The sequence below is a fragment of the Bactrocera tryoni genome, unplaced genomic scaffold (genome assembly GCF_016617805.1).
Source record: "Bactrocera tryoni isolate S06 unplaced genomic scaffold, CSIRO_BtryS06_freeze2 scaffold_11, whole genome shotgun sequence".
NCBI lineage: Eukaryota > Metazoa > Arthropoda > Insecta > Diptera > Tephritidae > Bactrocera > Bactrocera tryoni.
Window position 1 is genome coordinate 8,388,811 of NW_024395824.1, and position 16,664 is coordinate 8,405,474.

At 35.1% G+C, this 16,664-nt stretch overlaps 1 protein-coding gene across 5 annotated transcripts in view; it reads left to right on the plus strand.

The window, feature by feature from the left end:
* The first annotated feature begins 741 nt into the window (after nt 1–741).
* The window catches only part of LOC120779723 (transcriptional activator cubitus interruptus), a 53,074-nt gene continuing 37,151 nt past the window's right edge, over nt 742–16,664 (plus strand). For 3 of the 5 annotated variants that reach the window (XM_040112093.1, XM_040112095.1, XM_040112094.1), the window contains exon 1: nt 13,870–14,318. In XM_040112093.1, coding sequence (XP_039968027.1) covers nt 14,285–14,318 — 34 coding nt within the window. In that variant the 5' untranslated portion in view covers nt 13,870–14,284. Of the gene's footprint in view, nt 799–13,381; nt 13,790–13,869; nt 14,319–16,664 lie in introns of those variants that run through there. The other 2 variants (XM_040112092.1, XM_040112096.1) reach the window with 2 other exon arrangements.

Sequence of the window (16,664 nt, forward strand, 5' to 3'; positions counted from 1 at the left end):
AACTAGTCGAAAGTGGACTAGTTTGCAGCTAAAATTTACTGATTAAAATCAGTAGAAGTCTGAAAATATCAGACTTATGTATACCAATTATTTTTTATTATTATGATTTACTAAAACAGAAGAATAAATATGAACAATTTGAGGCCTTTATTTTTTAACATTTTAAACTAAAAAACTAATAATATTATGTTATCTTTTAAATCAAAAATTTGACAATTGTCAGCTCTTAGGGCATCACACACAAGCTGTTCAAGGGAGATCCCTTTAGGATCGACCTCTTAATCTAACCTAAGTCATCAACAGGCATTGCTTGGATGGGTAAAGGCATTAGTTACTGGCGGATCATACTACATAGTTGTAAAATATTTTTAAATAGTTGGATTCAATGTGGGGCTCATATGTAAGTATATTCTGGTACTGAACACAGTGTTAAGTCAGTGTGAAAGGCGTATTAAAAAAAGTCCCAATATATGTATGTATGCAGATATAATGCTTTTCACTGTCTCATTTCATCCCTTATTTGTTGCTTCCGAGATTGTTTTCCATACATAATTGCTTGCCTGCAATATCTTATACACAACCATCCATCTGACAGCGTGCACTGTTAAATAAACAGACCGACATATCCATATGCATGTGTATGTGGGTTTGTGAGTCAATCTCCTATACACATTCTGAAGTTTTTCGATGGCTTAATGAAGACGTTCTTCACATAATAAAGCGAAGAGTATTGCCATTACGGACACAAAAATTACAAAAACAAAAATCGAAAAAAAACCTGTATGAATTGGATGACAGGTAAATAATGCCTTCAAAAAGTTGCTGAGACAACGTGTGTTTAGGAAAACAACTAAGAATTTCCAATTACTATTTTATAACATTATACTATCTCCCTTTAAGAAGGGAACCATTAAGGTGGTCGATCGTTACGAGCTAATCTAAAGAATTGTGTCATGTATACAAATATAGCCCCAGTTAGTGATTTTACTTTAGTTCAAGTTTAGCAGAGCAATAAATAATTATGTATAAAAAATTACCAAGCTCACTAGATTCAGAAGTTATATTAAATAATTCATCATTAAATGAAGTTTCGACTTGGCTTGACAGAAATTAAAAAAAAAATAATAATTATTTTAAAAGTAATTTTTGCTTGTGTTAATCCACTAATCCTTGGAGACTCACCTAAATTTAACAGGAGAAAGATATAATAATTCTTAGTTTAGATAAAATAGTACATGATCTTTTTTTGGTTTTTAATTTTTTCCAGACTTTCGTGAAAACCCAAAAGTTAAGTAGGAGCTTTAAATTACCATAGAATTTTTCAATTTGCAGTGGTCACCATTTCAAAAAAAAACGTTTTTTGAAGAAAACCGTATTTGAAGTTTTATATCAACGTTTCAGAGCGGTCGAGGACCATTTCTTAATTATCGAATAACTCGAAAAGCATATATTTTATATACTTGATCTCAATTTTGCACGGCTAATTGAGACAGTCAAATAAGACAGTGCAACAAAAATCAGATTTTGAAACAAAACTCACTATTAAAAAAATCAAAGCAAAAAAAGAAAACGTGTAAAGGAAATATATTTTTATATGTTAATCCATCTATTCGTGCAGTGAGAATTTACGCAATTAAAACACTGTAGATTTTCATGGTATTATATACATATGTATTACAGTTAAAAAGAAAAATCAAAAAATACTCAAGGATGATGCATTCTTCTGGGTATATTAGGTAAATTTATAATTTTATTAATACATCAAAGTCAGCAATATGTACTGATGTCCTCATGTTCGGTATCGTTTTCAGACATCAGTCCAGGATTCTAGACATCAGTTTTGATCTTGAGGAAACACTTTTTGCCAAATAGATTGTACTATACGGGTCGTCAGCATTTTACCATATAGAAAAGATTTTACGCACTATATACGATTTTCGATAAACTAGGCGCAGCCAAGCTCAGTACTAAATTTTGGCAAAAGGCGTGTCCACGAATTTTAGAAAAATTTATAATGATGGGTTCATTAAAAAGCAAGAAAAAACGTTAACTTCGGCTGCACCGAAGCTAATATACTCTTCACAGGTGCATTTCTTTTAGTAAATATGTGTTTAGTTTGTATGGAAGCTATACGTTATAGTAATCCGATCTGAACAATTTTTTCGGAGATTATATTATTACCTTAAGCAGTAACCCATTAAATTTTGTGAAGATACCACATCAAATGCAAAAGTTTTCCATACAAGCCCTTGATTCCGATCGTTCGGTTTGTATGGCAGCTATATGCTATAGTGAGCCGATCTGAACAATTTCTTCGGAGATTACATAGTTGCCTCTATACCAAATTTCGTCAAGATACATTGTCAAATGTGAAAGTTTTCCATACAAGAACTTGATTCCGAACGTTCAGTTTATATGGCAGCTATATGTATGTTATAGTGGTAGCAAATTTTCAAAACGATATCTTAAAAACTAAGGGACTAGTTCGTATATATACGGACTGATAGACAGACAGACGTACATGGCTAAATCGACTCAGCTCAACATACTGATCATTTATATATACACTTTATAGGGTCTCCGACGCTTCCTTCTGGGTGTTACAAACTTCGTGACAAACTTAATATACCCTGTTCAGGGTATAATGATGGGTAGTTTGTTCACTCACTTTTGTGAACATAAAAGATGACCCTACACCATGACAACGCACAAGCTCAAGCATTCCGCATCACCACCGGCAATTTGGTCGAATTGGACTACAACCTCCTGCCCTTTCCAATCTCCAAAATATTCAAAATATGAAAGAGTCACTGGAAGTGCTAAAATTTAGTATAATGAAGAAATTATATCGCCATAAAAGTTTAGCTAAGAATTCCCCACAAAACGCTCTTGTAAATACTACCTATATTCTAAAAACTGGCTATACACACTTTTCGAATTAAATTGCTTACAGACTTAGCGGTTTGAGAACCGAAATACAGTTGCACATTAATAGAAATATGTGACAATGCGAGTTTCATATATGCCGTTGGGATAATCATAAAAATAAAAGTGCTCTCATTTATTCATTTTATGAAATACAATTCAGTACCTAACTGGTCATAAATTATTTTTTTCAATATTGGTGCGAAATTTCAGACCTTGTGTCAATAATAATGAAATCATAGAAGATATTATGCACAGATATACAATAAATACCGCATAAATAAACCTTTTAACTTTACAGATGTTACAAATTAGTTAGCCGGAATTTTCCAAAAATCGATTTTTGCATTTTCATATAATATAATATCCTATATATAGTATATTATTCTCTAAAAATTTTAATCAAATCCGAAAAAAAATGTTTGAGTTATTCGATAATTAGATTTTGGTTATCGGGAACTCTGGAACGTTCGAGAGCAATTAGCTAGCTGTAGAGCGTTTGTTTCTGTGCGATTGATTTTAAATGAATATCCAAGGATTATTTAAGGTCAGCACAAAGAGCTTCGGTTGGAACTGGATCAAAACAAAATTACTTATAAAGTTACGTTTTATTTTCTGAAACTCTGTCGGATCAAGTCGAAACCTTATTTAATGATGCTATGTTTATACTTTTATGAAATAAAAATAATTTATTGGCAAAATAATTATTTAAAATAGTAATTTTTTCTGTTTTTCTCGACACACAGGGAGTGCAGCTATCATTATGAACTGTATATCTATGTATGTAAGAATATCGTATATATTATAGTGAATAGGGAAGAATTTCCACTTAAATGAAAGTTAGCCATGACAGAGAAATAGTGTTTATAAAAAGCAACAAAATAATTTAATTTCCGGTGAGTTCAGAGTTCTAAGCAGTATAAAGGTTTTATGATTTTGGAATCCAGAGTGGAAAGTGCGTAACTTGGTTTAGCTCCAAATTGAATTCCAGGCAAAATCCCATGTTAATAAAAGCAGGGAGTAAGCTTGTAAGATCTGAATCTATTACTCAGTCAAAAGCCACAAATTTTCTGAACATCTAAATTTTCTAAACTTTTTTTAAGCTCTCACAACAGCGTGATCAATTCACGTTAACCTCATTGAAGCAATTAATTGATTTGTATATTTGTAACTATAAGGTGCTTCAGTTACGAAAAGCATAAGGCCAGTAGACTCCAATAATGAAGACATCGAACTGCGATACACATATACTATACATATGTATACAACTACATACAACTAAATAGATGCATTCTAACTTGCAGTTGAGTGTAAACGTTACACACACATATGTACATGCATACCCTTCAAAAGAGTAATCAAAGAGATTTGTCAGAGACGAAAGAGAATTTTTATATATTTTTAAATAATGCATATACAAACGTATGTATATATGTATGTCTCACGACTCTGTGTCAATAGTTAACTTTTTCGTCGTATGGAGCTGATATAAAAAACATAACAAAATAATTTGTATACGAGTATATCACCTAAATACATAGTAATATCGCATCATCTTTTTATTTTGCCGAAATTGACAACTATGAATGCAATAAAACGTAATTAACCAATAACGTTCTTAATAGAACCGTGTATTTATTGGACGTATAATTTGCTTAAAAATATCAAGCATTCAGAGTTTTTATTTTCCTAGCGATTGATTCTCAGTCGTAGTATGTATTCATAAAAATCTTGCATACATATTTACATACATAAATATTTTCACATGTACACACATACATATGTACATATATGTATGTATGGATATGAAACAAATATTTCAATAAAACTTTGTTTTTTTATAACATCGAAAATACCTGAAAAACAACGTTTGTATCTTATTATTATTATTATCTGAACTTCTTGTATTAACGTTTAACTTTACTCAGGTCTCCTCAAGAGCATATTTTCAAGCAATTTCATAAACATGGTAGGGGTATTCTCTTGCTCTTGCACGATGCACGAATTGCAGATATTTCCTCTTGGTGCACCGGCACAACAACAAACACACGCAGAAAATTATTTGCAATGGCTGTGAAATATGTCAGACTAAAAACCATGTTTATTCTCGTGCAATGACACGTAAAAAAATAATTGCAACTCTGTGCTAGCTGTCATTTTACTTAAATACATATTTTGACGTTAAATTGTTGAGGAAGGTAAATTTTCAATAGATTTTATTTCTATTTATATTATAAAGATTTGGTACAGTTTTTTTTTGTTAAGAATGAATGCAGAAGGTGCGCCAATTCACAATAGTCATGCACAATAGTCATTTACAATAAATTGACCGAATCAGCCGTTCATATATCACTAGATCCTGCAATGGGTGCTCTCGTGCCCTTGTATATTTCGGTATAGGATTTTTGCAATCTGCAATCTTGCAAGAGCAAGAGAATCCCCCTAGTATGTATAACTCAACCACCTCAGTGTGCACATATTCTGCATACGGTTTAAGTATTAGAATTATAAAATAAATAAATAAATAAATAATCATTAGTATATCTGAATAGTTTCAGATTTTCGCGGCACCAATAGCTGTAGGTCGATTTTTCGACCAGCAACTTTGAAAAATCACCAAGTTGAAAATGAAATGAAATGAAATAAGTATGTCGTGAAATCAATAATTGTATGCGATTTTGCATCTTTCTGAATCCGTGGCTAAACGGCTCAAAGTAACAATCAAAAAAATTTTAAGCATCGAGTTTTTTTTTTATTATAAGCAAAATAAAAAGTTGAAATGAAATCAATGCAGTGAATCTTGGTGCCGTCGGAAATGGGCTAAACTATGTAAAGTATATCCATACTATAAAAAGTTTAGAAATATTATATTAGGGATATGGTAAAGAGGGGTAGTATTAACCCGATTTTATCTATTTTTGGCATTAGTGTATATTACTAAGAGAAAAAGATGCGCTCTGAGTTTCATTAAGGTGCCTAACATACCTTCACCAATATTTAAGGCGTAAAGTTTGATATTGGTTATATAAGGTCGGCAAGTTTTCAAGCACTTTTATCAATTTTTAGCACAGAAATGCATTATTATTAGAAAAATACGCTTTTTAATTTTAGTAAGATAAATCTATTATTGACCGCTAAATGCGGAAACTCGAAAATTTTTCCAATATGTATATGAGAACTAAGAGAATTATTGATCTGATTCAATCCATTTTTGACTCAGTGTCAGAGTCAGAGTCCGGCTTTCCAGTTGGCTTTAAATCGTTTAGGTTGATTAAAATGTGAGATATTTCATTAAAATCAAGTGGACAAGGTTTCTAAAAAATTATAAAATTTCTTAAAAGTTTTGCGCTCAATATAAATATGGACTAGACCTTGGTCGAAACCTCATATCCCTCACATAATGAATTCCGATTATGTTATTTGAAGATGATTTTGATATATGTACATACGTAGTTTTCGCTGAAAAATAATTTAGTCTATGGCATATAATATAAGTTTATAAGATTCAAATTTGATTCTTATCCACTCGGTATTATCGAACAATGAATGTCGAATTCTTTCGCAACATTTATTAATATTGTATATAGTATGTATGTAAATAAAGTTCTGCCAACATCTGAAGGTATTTCCAGGGTTTTGATCATTGCAAGTTGCATGAGTAGGATATGTTATAACTGCTGATGTTCCTCTGTAATGATATTTCTTTACCAGATAACAGTATTTTATCTTTTTGCGGAGCTTATTCAGGACAATTTATTGGTTTTTGAATAATGGCGTTTTGTGGCCGTGACGGTGGTCCGTTTTCGCCCATCTCCGAACTCATCCTCACTTTTTTGCCAAGAAACATATGTACCAAGTTTCCTTAAGATATCAAAATTTTTACTCAAGTTATCGCTTGCATGGGTGGTGGGGAAAGACAGTCACCAGGAATTCAACTCGCCTCGTCATTTTGATCATTTACATAGTAATAGGTTGTCAAAAAAGTCTTGCGGTATTTTCGCTAGTTGGCGCTGAAAGCGCGTAGTTCCAGTTTTATTCGTCGCATCGGGTCATGTTATACCTTTTTGGAAAGCTTATTTCATGCGCTAACACGTGTTTGCTTGATTGTCGTTTCTTTTAAGTCGTTCGTGAGTTACAGCGTCGCAAACATGGAGCAAAATAAAGAGAAAATACGGCATATTTTACAGTACTACTACAATAAAGGCAAAAATGCATCTCAAGCCGCCGTGCAGTTTATGGACCCGATACAGTTTCCATTTCCACCGCACAACGATGGTTTCAACGTTTTCGTTCTGGTGTAGAGGTGGTCGAAGATGCGCCACGTTCCGGAAGGCGTGTCGTCGAAAATTGCGATAAAATCGCTGAATTGTTCGAAAGAGACCGGCATAGTAGCAGCCGTAGCATCGGTCAAGAGCTGGGCATGAGTCATCAAAAATTCACTTCAATTTCAATAAAAAAAAAATTCAATAAAAACACCGCAAGACTTTTTTGACAACCATTATATGTATGTATATAAATATAACTCCTTATCTACCTGGATTATTTTTAGGAGATACAAACAACAGTTAGGTGAAGAAAACTATTGTACTCTGCAGCAACATGTTGCAAAAAGTTTAAAAATAGCAGCACACAAGGGCCGAAGATTAAATGGTTTCGCGCTGAAATATAAATATTATAATTGCATACTAAGCATAAATATGGCACATGTGCACACATTAATGTGCGCACCCAATCGTATGTGTTTAGATAATATAAACACAAGCGTACAACTACATATCCACTTCTATATAATTTTATATATGTATGTACTATATATGTATAAGGCAATATAATGCTTTTAAACAGAAATTAATGTAAAGTTTGCACATACATATGTAACTGTGATTGAAGCAGATACCATAAACTATCGTATACTCGAAAAAGCAGGTATAAACTATGCTATTCGCTTTGGTGCTGTAAATTTTTGTTCTTGCTGCATTTGCTAGAAATATTTTACACTTTGCCATATACATACATATGTATTCGAAATGTCACATTATGAAAAAAGCTAGGATATACATATGTATGTAAGTATAAGTACATAGCATATATATGAATGTATATACATACGTACATAAATAATTATAAGGATTCGAACAAGATTTTACAATTAGATTTTCCTGCCGTATTCCTGGATGTATGTACATTGATATACATATGTATGTATATAAAAAAGAATGAATTACGCAATAACCATATGTTTCATTATTTTAATTTTGGACGTTGAGCAACACCAAAAGCTCCGTCAGGATCGGGAAGGACCTCTCCGAGCCGTTCGATACCAAACGAGGATTCAAACAAGACGACTCTCTTCCATGTGACTTCTTCAACCTACCTGGAGAAAACAATTCGAGTGGCAGAACTAAACCGAGAAGGTACTATCTTCTTTAAGAGTGTACAGCTGCTGGCGTATGCTGATGCTATTGACATTATTGGCCTTAAAAACCGCGCCGTTAGTTCTGCTTGGGTCTGGTTGTGAACGAGGGCAAGACGAAATATCTCCTGTCCTAAAACAAACAGTCGTTGCACTCGCGACTAGGCACCCATGACACTTCGAAGTCGTAGATAATTTAGCCTGCCTTGGAACGTTTCAACACCAACAACAACGTCAGCCTCGAAATCCAACGCAGAATATCTCTTGCCAACCGGTGCTACTTCAGACTAAGTAGGCAAATGAGAAGTAAAGTCCTCTAGACGAACAAAAACAAAACTCTGTAAGTCACTAATTATTCCCGTAAAACACTCCAGCTCTGAAAGTATTTGACGCAGTACCCGCCGGGAAAAGCAGAGGAAGAGGCCTCCACTCCGTTGGAAGGACCAGGAGGAGAAGGACCTGGCTTCGCTTGGAATTTACAGTTGGCGCCACCTTGCGAAAAGAAGAAATGACTAAAGCGCGGTTGTTAACTCGGCTATAACCGCGTAAGCAGTTTCTACGCTAGTAAAGAGAAGAAGATAAATACATCACACTAACACTTCTAATTCTCATAATGACAAATTGGAGCAATACATTAGAAAGCATTTTCTGTAGAATATGACGTCGGACGAAAAGTGTCCGACGATTAGAATTAAATTGTGCTCTGCCCAATCAACAAAATAGAAGAACTAACAATCACATATAAGGTTCTATAAACGTATTGTGTGATAGATTAAAGTCCACCGTCAACAAACTAATTGGACTTTAATAAGGTGGCTTAAGGCCTCGAAAATCAACACCTGTCCAGATATTCATCAGTCTTATAAGAGAAACGTGAAAAAGGGATCGACATACACGACCTCTTCATCGATTTCAAAGATGCTTTTGATACCAAAAAAAGGAACTCCTTTTATGCCGCTATGTCTGAATTTGGTATCCCTGCAAAACTAATATGTCTGTGTAAACTGGCGTTGAGTAATACCTAAAGCTCCGTCAGGAGAGAACGCGAATTTCAATTGTGCGATTTCTTCAATCTACCCTTTGAGAAAATAATTCCAACTGCAGAGCTAATCGAGAAGGCACAATCTTTTATAAGAGTATACAGGTGCTGAAGGCATCGGTATCATTTGCCATAACAACCGTTAGATCTGCCTTTTTCCAAGTTGGGCGAAGAAGCGGAGCAAATGGATCTGGTAACGAACGAAGGCAAGACAAACAGTCGTCGCACCCGCAACTTGGCTCCCACGTCACTGTTGACAGTCATAACTTCGAAGTCATAGATAATTTATCTATCTTGGAACCAGCATTGATACCAACGAATAAGTCTGGCCAACTGGTGCTACATCGGACTGAGTAGACAATTGAGAAGTAAATTCCTCCCTCGAAAAACAAAGGCCAAATTCTACACGTCCCTCATCATCCCTGCCCTGCTATATGGTGAAGAGGCATGGACGATGACAACATCTGATGAGTCGACGTTACAAGTTTTCGAGAGAAAGATTCTGCTTAAGATTTATGCAGAAGCAGAGGAAAAAGAAAACCTCCACTCCGATATAAAAAACAGGTCGAAAAGGACCTGACTGCACTTAGAATCTCCAAACAACGAAAAGAAAGAACGAGTGACGCGTAAACGATGTATTCGCCAATAAGGAAGAAGAACAATAAAATAGTAGTGCATAAAAAGAGTAATCTTAATTGATAGTTGAAAGATATTTTTGTGGTTCTCTCTGTCCTTATATTCAGTAATTGATGGTATAACCTTTATTTTTAGTCACAACTTTACAACGTCACTTCATAGAGTCCGCTGGTGTTACGAACCTGTTCGGAGATATAGTTCGCCATGAACTCCTAACGGCGGACAACTGCTCGTTGTTGTTTTATGGGCTAAGCCTTCCTAACACATTTTTTTATATAAGTCTAAAGGATTTCAATGGGACTGAAGTCAGGAGAACGAGCTGGCTAGTATATGTATACCCTCAATTCCAATGATCTGATACCATTCCTGTGACAGCCTACTGGCGAATTTCAAGTCATTGTCCTGGTGGAATACCAATCTTATCTTCTGCAAAATATTACTACTGAAGATATACGACTGCGTCTATTGGCAAAATATTACTAATTATTATATAATATTTTTCTTTGCTGGCGTAGAAACGGCTGACGCGGTTATAGCCAAGTAAACAACAGCGCGCCAGTCGTTACTTCGTTTCGCAAAGTGGCGCCAATTGGATATTCCAAGCGAAGCCAGGTCCTTCCCCACATAGTCCTTCCAAAGGAGTGAAGGTCTTTCTCTTCTTCTGCTTTCCCGGGCGGGTACTGCGTCGAATGCTTTCAGAGGTGGAGTGTTTTCGACCATTCGGACAACAGCCAGCCTAGCCAGCGTAACTATGTCAATGCGATATTTGCCGTGGCCAACGCGAAAAGAACCATAAATCTTTCGCAGAACATTTGTCTCGAAAACTCTTAACGTCGTCTTATCAGTCATTGTCATCGTCCATGCCTCTGCACTATGTAGCAGGACGTTAATAATGAGTGACTTATAGAGTTTGGTTATTGTTTGTCGAGAGAGGACTTTACTTCCCAATTGCCTACTCTATCCGAAGTAGCATCTGTTAGTAATAGCTTTTCTGCGTTAGATTTCCAGGCTAACATTGTGTATTGATACTGGTTTCAACGAAACGTCGAAATGATATCTGCATCATCGGCATACGCCAGCAGCTGTACACTCTTATAGAAGATTATACCTGCTCGATTGAGTTCTGCAGCTCGAATTATTTTCTCCAGCAGCAGATTGAAGTAGTCGCATGATAGGGAGTGGCCTTGTCTGAAATCTCGTTTGGTATCGAATGGCTCGGAGTAGTTATTCCCGATCCTGACGGAGCTTTGGTATTGCTCAACGTCCGCTTACACAGCCGTTTGAGTTTTGCGGGGATACCAAATTCAGACATCGCGGCATAAAGGCAGCTCTTTTTCGTTCCGTCAAAAGCAGCTTTGAAATCGACGAAAAGGTGGTGTGCGTCGATTCTCTTTTCCCGCGTATTTTCCAAGATTTGGCGCATGATTAATATGTGGTCGGTTGTTGATTTTCCAGGTCTAAAGCCATACTGATAAGGTCCAATCAGTTTGTTGAGCAGAGCACATTTAAATTCCAATCGTTGGGCATGCTTTCGTCCGACCATATTTTTCAAAGATGCTGATACATGCTCCATATCAGTTCTTCGCGCAGTGTTTGAATAGCTCGGCATGCAATCCATCGGTCCCCGCCGATTTGTTGTTCTTCAGACGGGTAATTGCTATTCGAACTTCTTCATGTTCGGGCAATGGACGGATGCTCCATCGTCATCGATTGGGGAATCGGGTTCACCTTCTCCTAGTGTTATGCTCTACCTGCCATTGAGAAGCCGGAGAAGTGTTCTCTTCGTAACTTTAGCATGCTCTGGGCATCGGTTACTAGATTACCTCCTTGGGTTCTGCAAGAGTATGGTCCGGTCTTGAAACCTTCTGTTAGTCGCCGCATTTTTTCGTGTCATTTTCGAGCATTACCCTTGTCGACCCACGCATTTCGGCTTCTCTCCTTTTCTGTCTGCAAAGGCGTCTCGCTTCCCTCTCAGCTCTCGGTATCTATCCCATCCCGGACGTATTGAGGTCGATCGTAACGTTGCAATCGTAACGTTTCTCTCCGTGGCGGCACGGCTGTTCTTTTGATTTTTCCGAAAACCAATGGTTTCGGTCGCAGGTGTACGTAAGGAGCTTGAAATGCCGTCCCGCAGTTCCCTTACACTGAGTTGTTGACGAGTGCTCTTAAAGAGTAGGAGTGCAAGTCGAGTAGAAAATCGCTCGTTATATCTATAATATCACTACTCAATTCTTTGTAGTATACTGGCATAAGTGTGCTGATCCACCATGTCTTCAATTCGTTGAATCGAACCAACGCTTTTTAATGAAAAACATCACCATGCTTAAGTCCAAAGTATGTTCCTACATTTTGCTATTGGCCACGTCAGATGTTCCAGTTCAAATCTAAGACTTCGAGCTGTGTGAGTTTTTAATAGATTTTTTTAGACATTCTTTTCACTATATGAATACGCATGCTAAATTTAATTCTTCCCTGATATCTACAACAGCCGTTAGTGGTCGAGTTTTTGCATATCTGGCAGTATTTCCCTCGGAATAATCCTTCTGGGATCACTGTTTTCTTGTTGTTTTTTATGTTTTATCTCATTGCAGATCATTGCTACTTTATGTCCAACCAATATTTTGTATTTTTTAAAGGTTTGCCGGTCTGTATACGGTTTCTAAAAAATTTTCAGTTTTTCGCAGTTAAATGTTTCACGCGTTACATTAAAGGATACAAACACAATATTTTTTTTATTATCAGTTCAAAAAATAGGGAAAAACTTTCAAACATACAATTTATGCATATTAAAATCAATGACCTTTACGTGAAATCTAATTTTTAAGCTGGGTGTTACAAATAACACAATGCTATCTGTTCTACGAAATTACGGTTTTTAATTAAAACTAAACTCAAATTGAGAGCAATAGGGACGTTAAATGTATAATTGGTATCAATACCTTATGTAGTGCAAAATATGTATCAAAATTTGCTCGCAGCTGTTCATATCTTCCATACAACCGATTCAGATTTTTTAAATTTAGCCTTAAAAATACCTGATTTTTTTGGTTTTAGACCCATAGTCTCTCAGGCAAAGTTGTTCAGAATGATCCGTAGAACATTCCCCGCATATGCGTTTTTACTTAAAAAATCTACCCGCTCTAATGTACAGATAAATAAATAAATCTAACTCAAAAGAGATGTTATTTAAAAAAGAGAACCGCTTCATACGATCGTGTGTACTCAATTGTTCCACTCAGCAGCCACCAACAACCTGCTTTTCACAACATACATAGCATACATAGCATGCCAAAGCAGCTTCGTCTCAATGTTGAACATGTGGGATAAGTGGATGTATGTGTGGTAGTATGTCCAACATCTAACTGCCAGTCATGTATTTTCTTTTTGTTAGTTTTCGAGGCAATTTTAGTTGTCTTTCATTACATTAACATTGATGTTCTTGTTGTTTTTTTTGTCGATCGCTTTGTCGTATTGCTACCGCTGTTATTTCCTACGTGTATCCATACTTGAAATCGTCTCTGCTCTAGCTATAATAAGCAAACATTGCAGATACAAGTTGTTTGCGCTTGCATCCATGCTCAACTTCCTGATATTCAGTACGACCATAACACAAGTAAAAGGTGCACGTACGCGCTTAGATTGTCCACTTTCGCCATATGTACACATATTTATTTATATATACTCACATACCTATACGAACGCTTCGTTTTCATATTTATTAAACAGCACTGGATTTAATATTACATGCATATATCAAAATCAGCTCGCATATATTAGTATGTTTGAACATTTAACTCGTGTTATTTAAAAAGTTTAATATCTGTAAAACAACAAAAAAATATAATAAAATTTGTAGTGCATTGAAATTATAATTTAATTATATAAAATAAATGTAAAATATAAATTCAAAACATTAATGAAAAGCAACGAATAAGCCGCAATCAAATTTTGCCGCAATCCAAAACGAGACTATCCGCCGGCAAATCGTTTATGTTCGAAAAGGCGATATCAATCATATCCACTTATTTTAATTAATTAAATATATGCGGATGTGCGTATGCAACTGCATGATTGCTGAAATTGTAAAAAAAAAATCCAAAATTATGTAAAATATCTCTATTAGCAGCTAACGGAATTTAAAGTGATGTTATAGTAGATGAAACTCCAGAAGCATTTATAATCATCAATAAATACAACGGAAACATTCCTTCACACAACAACATTTAACTTTACTAAACTATTAGTCGCATGATTTCATTAAAAAGGGATGGATGCCTACACATTACCAACGTACTTCCCACTGGCGTAAGTAGTTTCAGCTTATTCTTTAAAAGCTGAATTTTCTTTGTTAAAATTTGTGTTAGAAGAAATTGCAACTTAACGAGCGACAGTGGTGTCCTATATACAGATTTTATCTATACTTATTTTTTTAAAACAAAATTCCTCAAGACCATCCTTGAAACATTAACAGTTAAAAATTGATGCACTAAGGCTTTACATTTATGTGTGCCACTTTATCTTCTGAAAAATGGATTCTTAAATGTTATCCTAATTTCATGACCACTTGAGCAAATCATATATTGTGTTGCGGATATTACATGACACAAGTTGGATTTGTTTATATTTAAAAATAATAAAATATAAAAACACGCAAAAAATGTCAAGAGAAAATAAGCACACACTTTATTTTGCAATAGATGTTTTTGTTATGCATGTTAAGCATTTCAGAGTTTAATTTTATTATCTTTAAAAAAATTCAAATTCACTTGAATGAATGTATGTATATGTATTCTATGCTGCGAATATACCAAGTGTTTAAACACATAGGTTTCTATATTTTCAATTGAAACCTTCTAGAACAATATTCACTATTTATTCTTCCATCTTATAGAGTAGCAGGTAAAAAGATATTTTTTGAAACTTTTTATGGGCATGTATGGAAAAATGTAAATCAATCTAAATTTGCTTTATTTATATATAGGGTGTAGTATAGTAGTAAAAATAGTAGATGTAGCACTTTGATTTTTTAGAAAATGTATATATTACGAAAAAATTTCTGTACTACTTAAGAAATTGCAATGTAAACTAACCAACGCCTTTACTCGTTCATTTGGGCATAAGGTAATAGGCCAGTATATAGATTAAACCTTCACAAGGCCTTGATATGTTACAAAAGTTTAGGAAGGTTGAAAAGAAAAGTTCTTCTCTACACATAACCCGCTGATCCTAAAAATTTGATCATTAGAGTAAAGTACAAATAACAAAAATTCTCATATGAGGTAACATATATGGGGCTAGAGAAAGTATTGACCTAATTTTACCCACTTTTGACACAAGTGAACGCTGTGTTCACAAAAACATTATCTCCGAACTTCAATGCTAGACATTAAAGAATGAACGATATTTTCGGTAAAAAATCAACTATATTCACTGGGGTATACATACATTTGGTATCTGATGCCTTAAAATGTTATTATCCCATTTCGAAAATTTTTTGCTGTAAGACGGAATACCTAAAAAGCACTCTTTATGCAAAGCTTTATTGGAACATAGTCATGATAGAATGACAGGAACGGCAATATGTATATGTGAACGGAATTTGTTGCCGCCGTTCAAGATCGCTAATAAAAATTTAAAACAATGAAAATCAAAGAAAATGTGAAATTTAAATATATTTCATGAAACGTTTTGCAATTTGATGCATAGAATAATTAATTTTAATTACAAATGATTAAAAACATTTATTAATTGAGAACTAACAGGCTTAATTCACTATTCACTTATTATGTAGTGAAATATCAAAAGTCAGTTGTTTTAATATCGGGTGATTTTTTAAGAGCTTGATAACTTTTTTAAAAAAAAAAACGCATAAAATTTGCAAAATCTCATTGGTTCTTTATTTGAAACGTTAGATTGGTTCATGACATTTACTTTTTGAAGATAATTTCATTTAAATGTTGACCGCGGCTGCGTCTTAGGTGGTCCATTCGGAAAGTCAATTTTGGGCAACTTTTTCGAGCATTTCGGCCAGAATAGCCCGAATTTCTTTGGAAATGTTGTCTTCCAAAGCTGGAATAGTTGCTGGCTTATTTCTGTAGACTTTAGACTTGACGTAGCCCACAAAAATAGTCTAAAGGCGTTAAATCGCATGATCTTGGTGGCCAACTTACGGGTCCATTTCTTGAGATGAATTGTTCTCCGAAGTTTCCCTCAAAATGGCCATAGAATCGCGAGCTGTGTGGCATGTAGCGCCATCTTGTTGAAACCACATGTCAACCAAGTTCAGTTCTTCCATTTTTGGCAACAAAAAGTTTGTTAGCATCGAACGATAGCGATCGCCATTCACCGTAACGTTGCGTCCAACAGCATCTTTGAAAAAATACGGTCCAATGATTCCACCAGCGTACAAACCACACCAAACAGTGCATTTTTCGGGATGCATGGGCAGTTGGCCACCAAGATCATGCGATTTAACGCCTTTAGACTATTTTTTGTGGGGCTACGTCAAGTCTAAAGTCTACAGAAATAAGCCAGCAACTATTCCAGCTTTGGAAGACAACATTTCCAAAGAAATTCGGGCTATTCCGCCGAAATGCTCGAAAAAAGTTGCCCAAAATTGCGACTTTCCGAATGGACCACCTAAGACGCAGC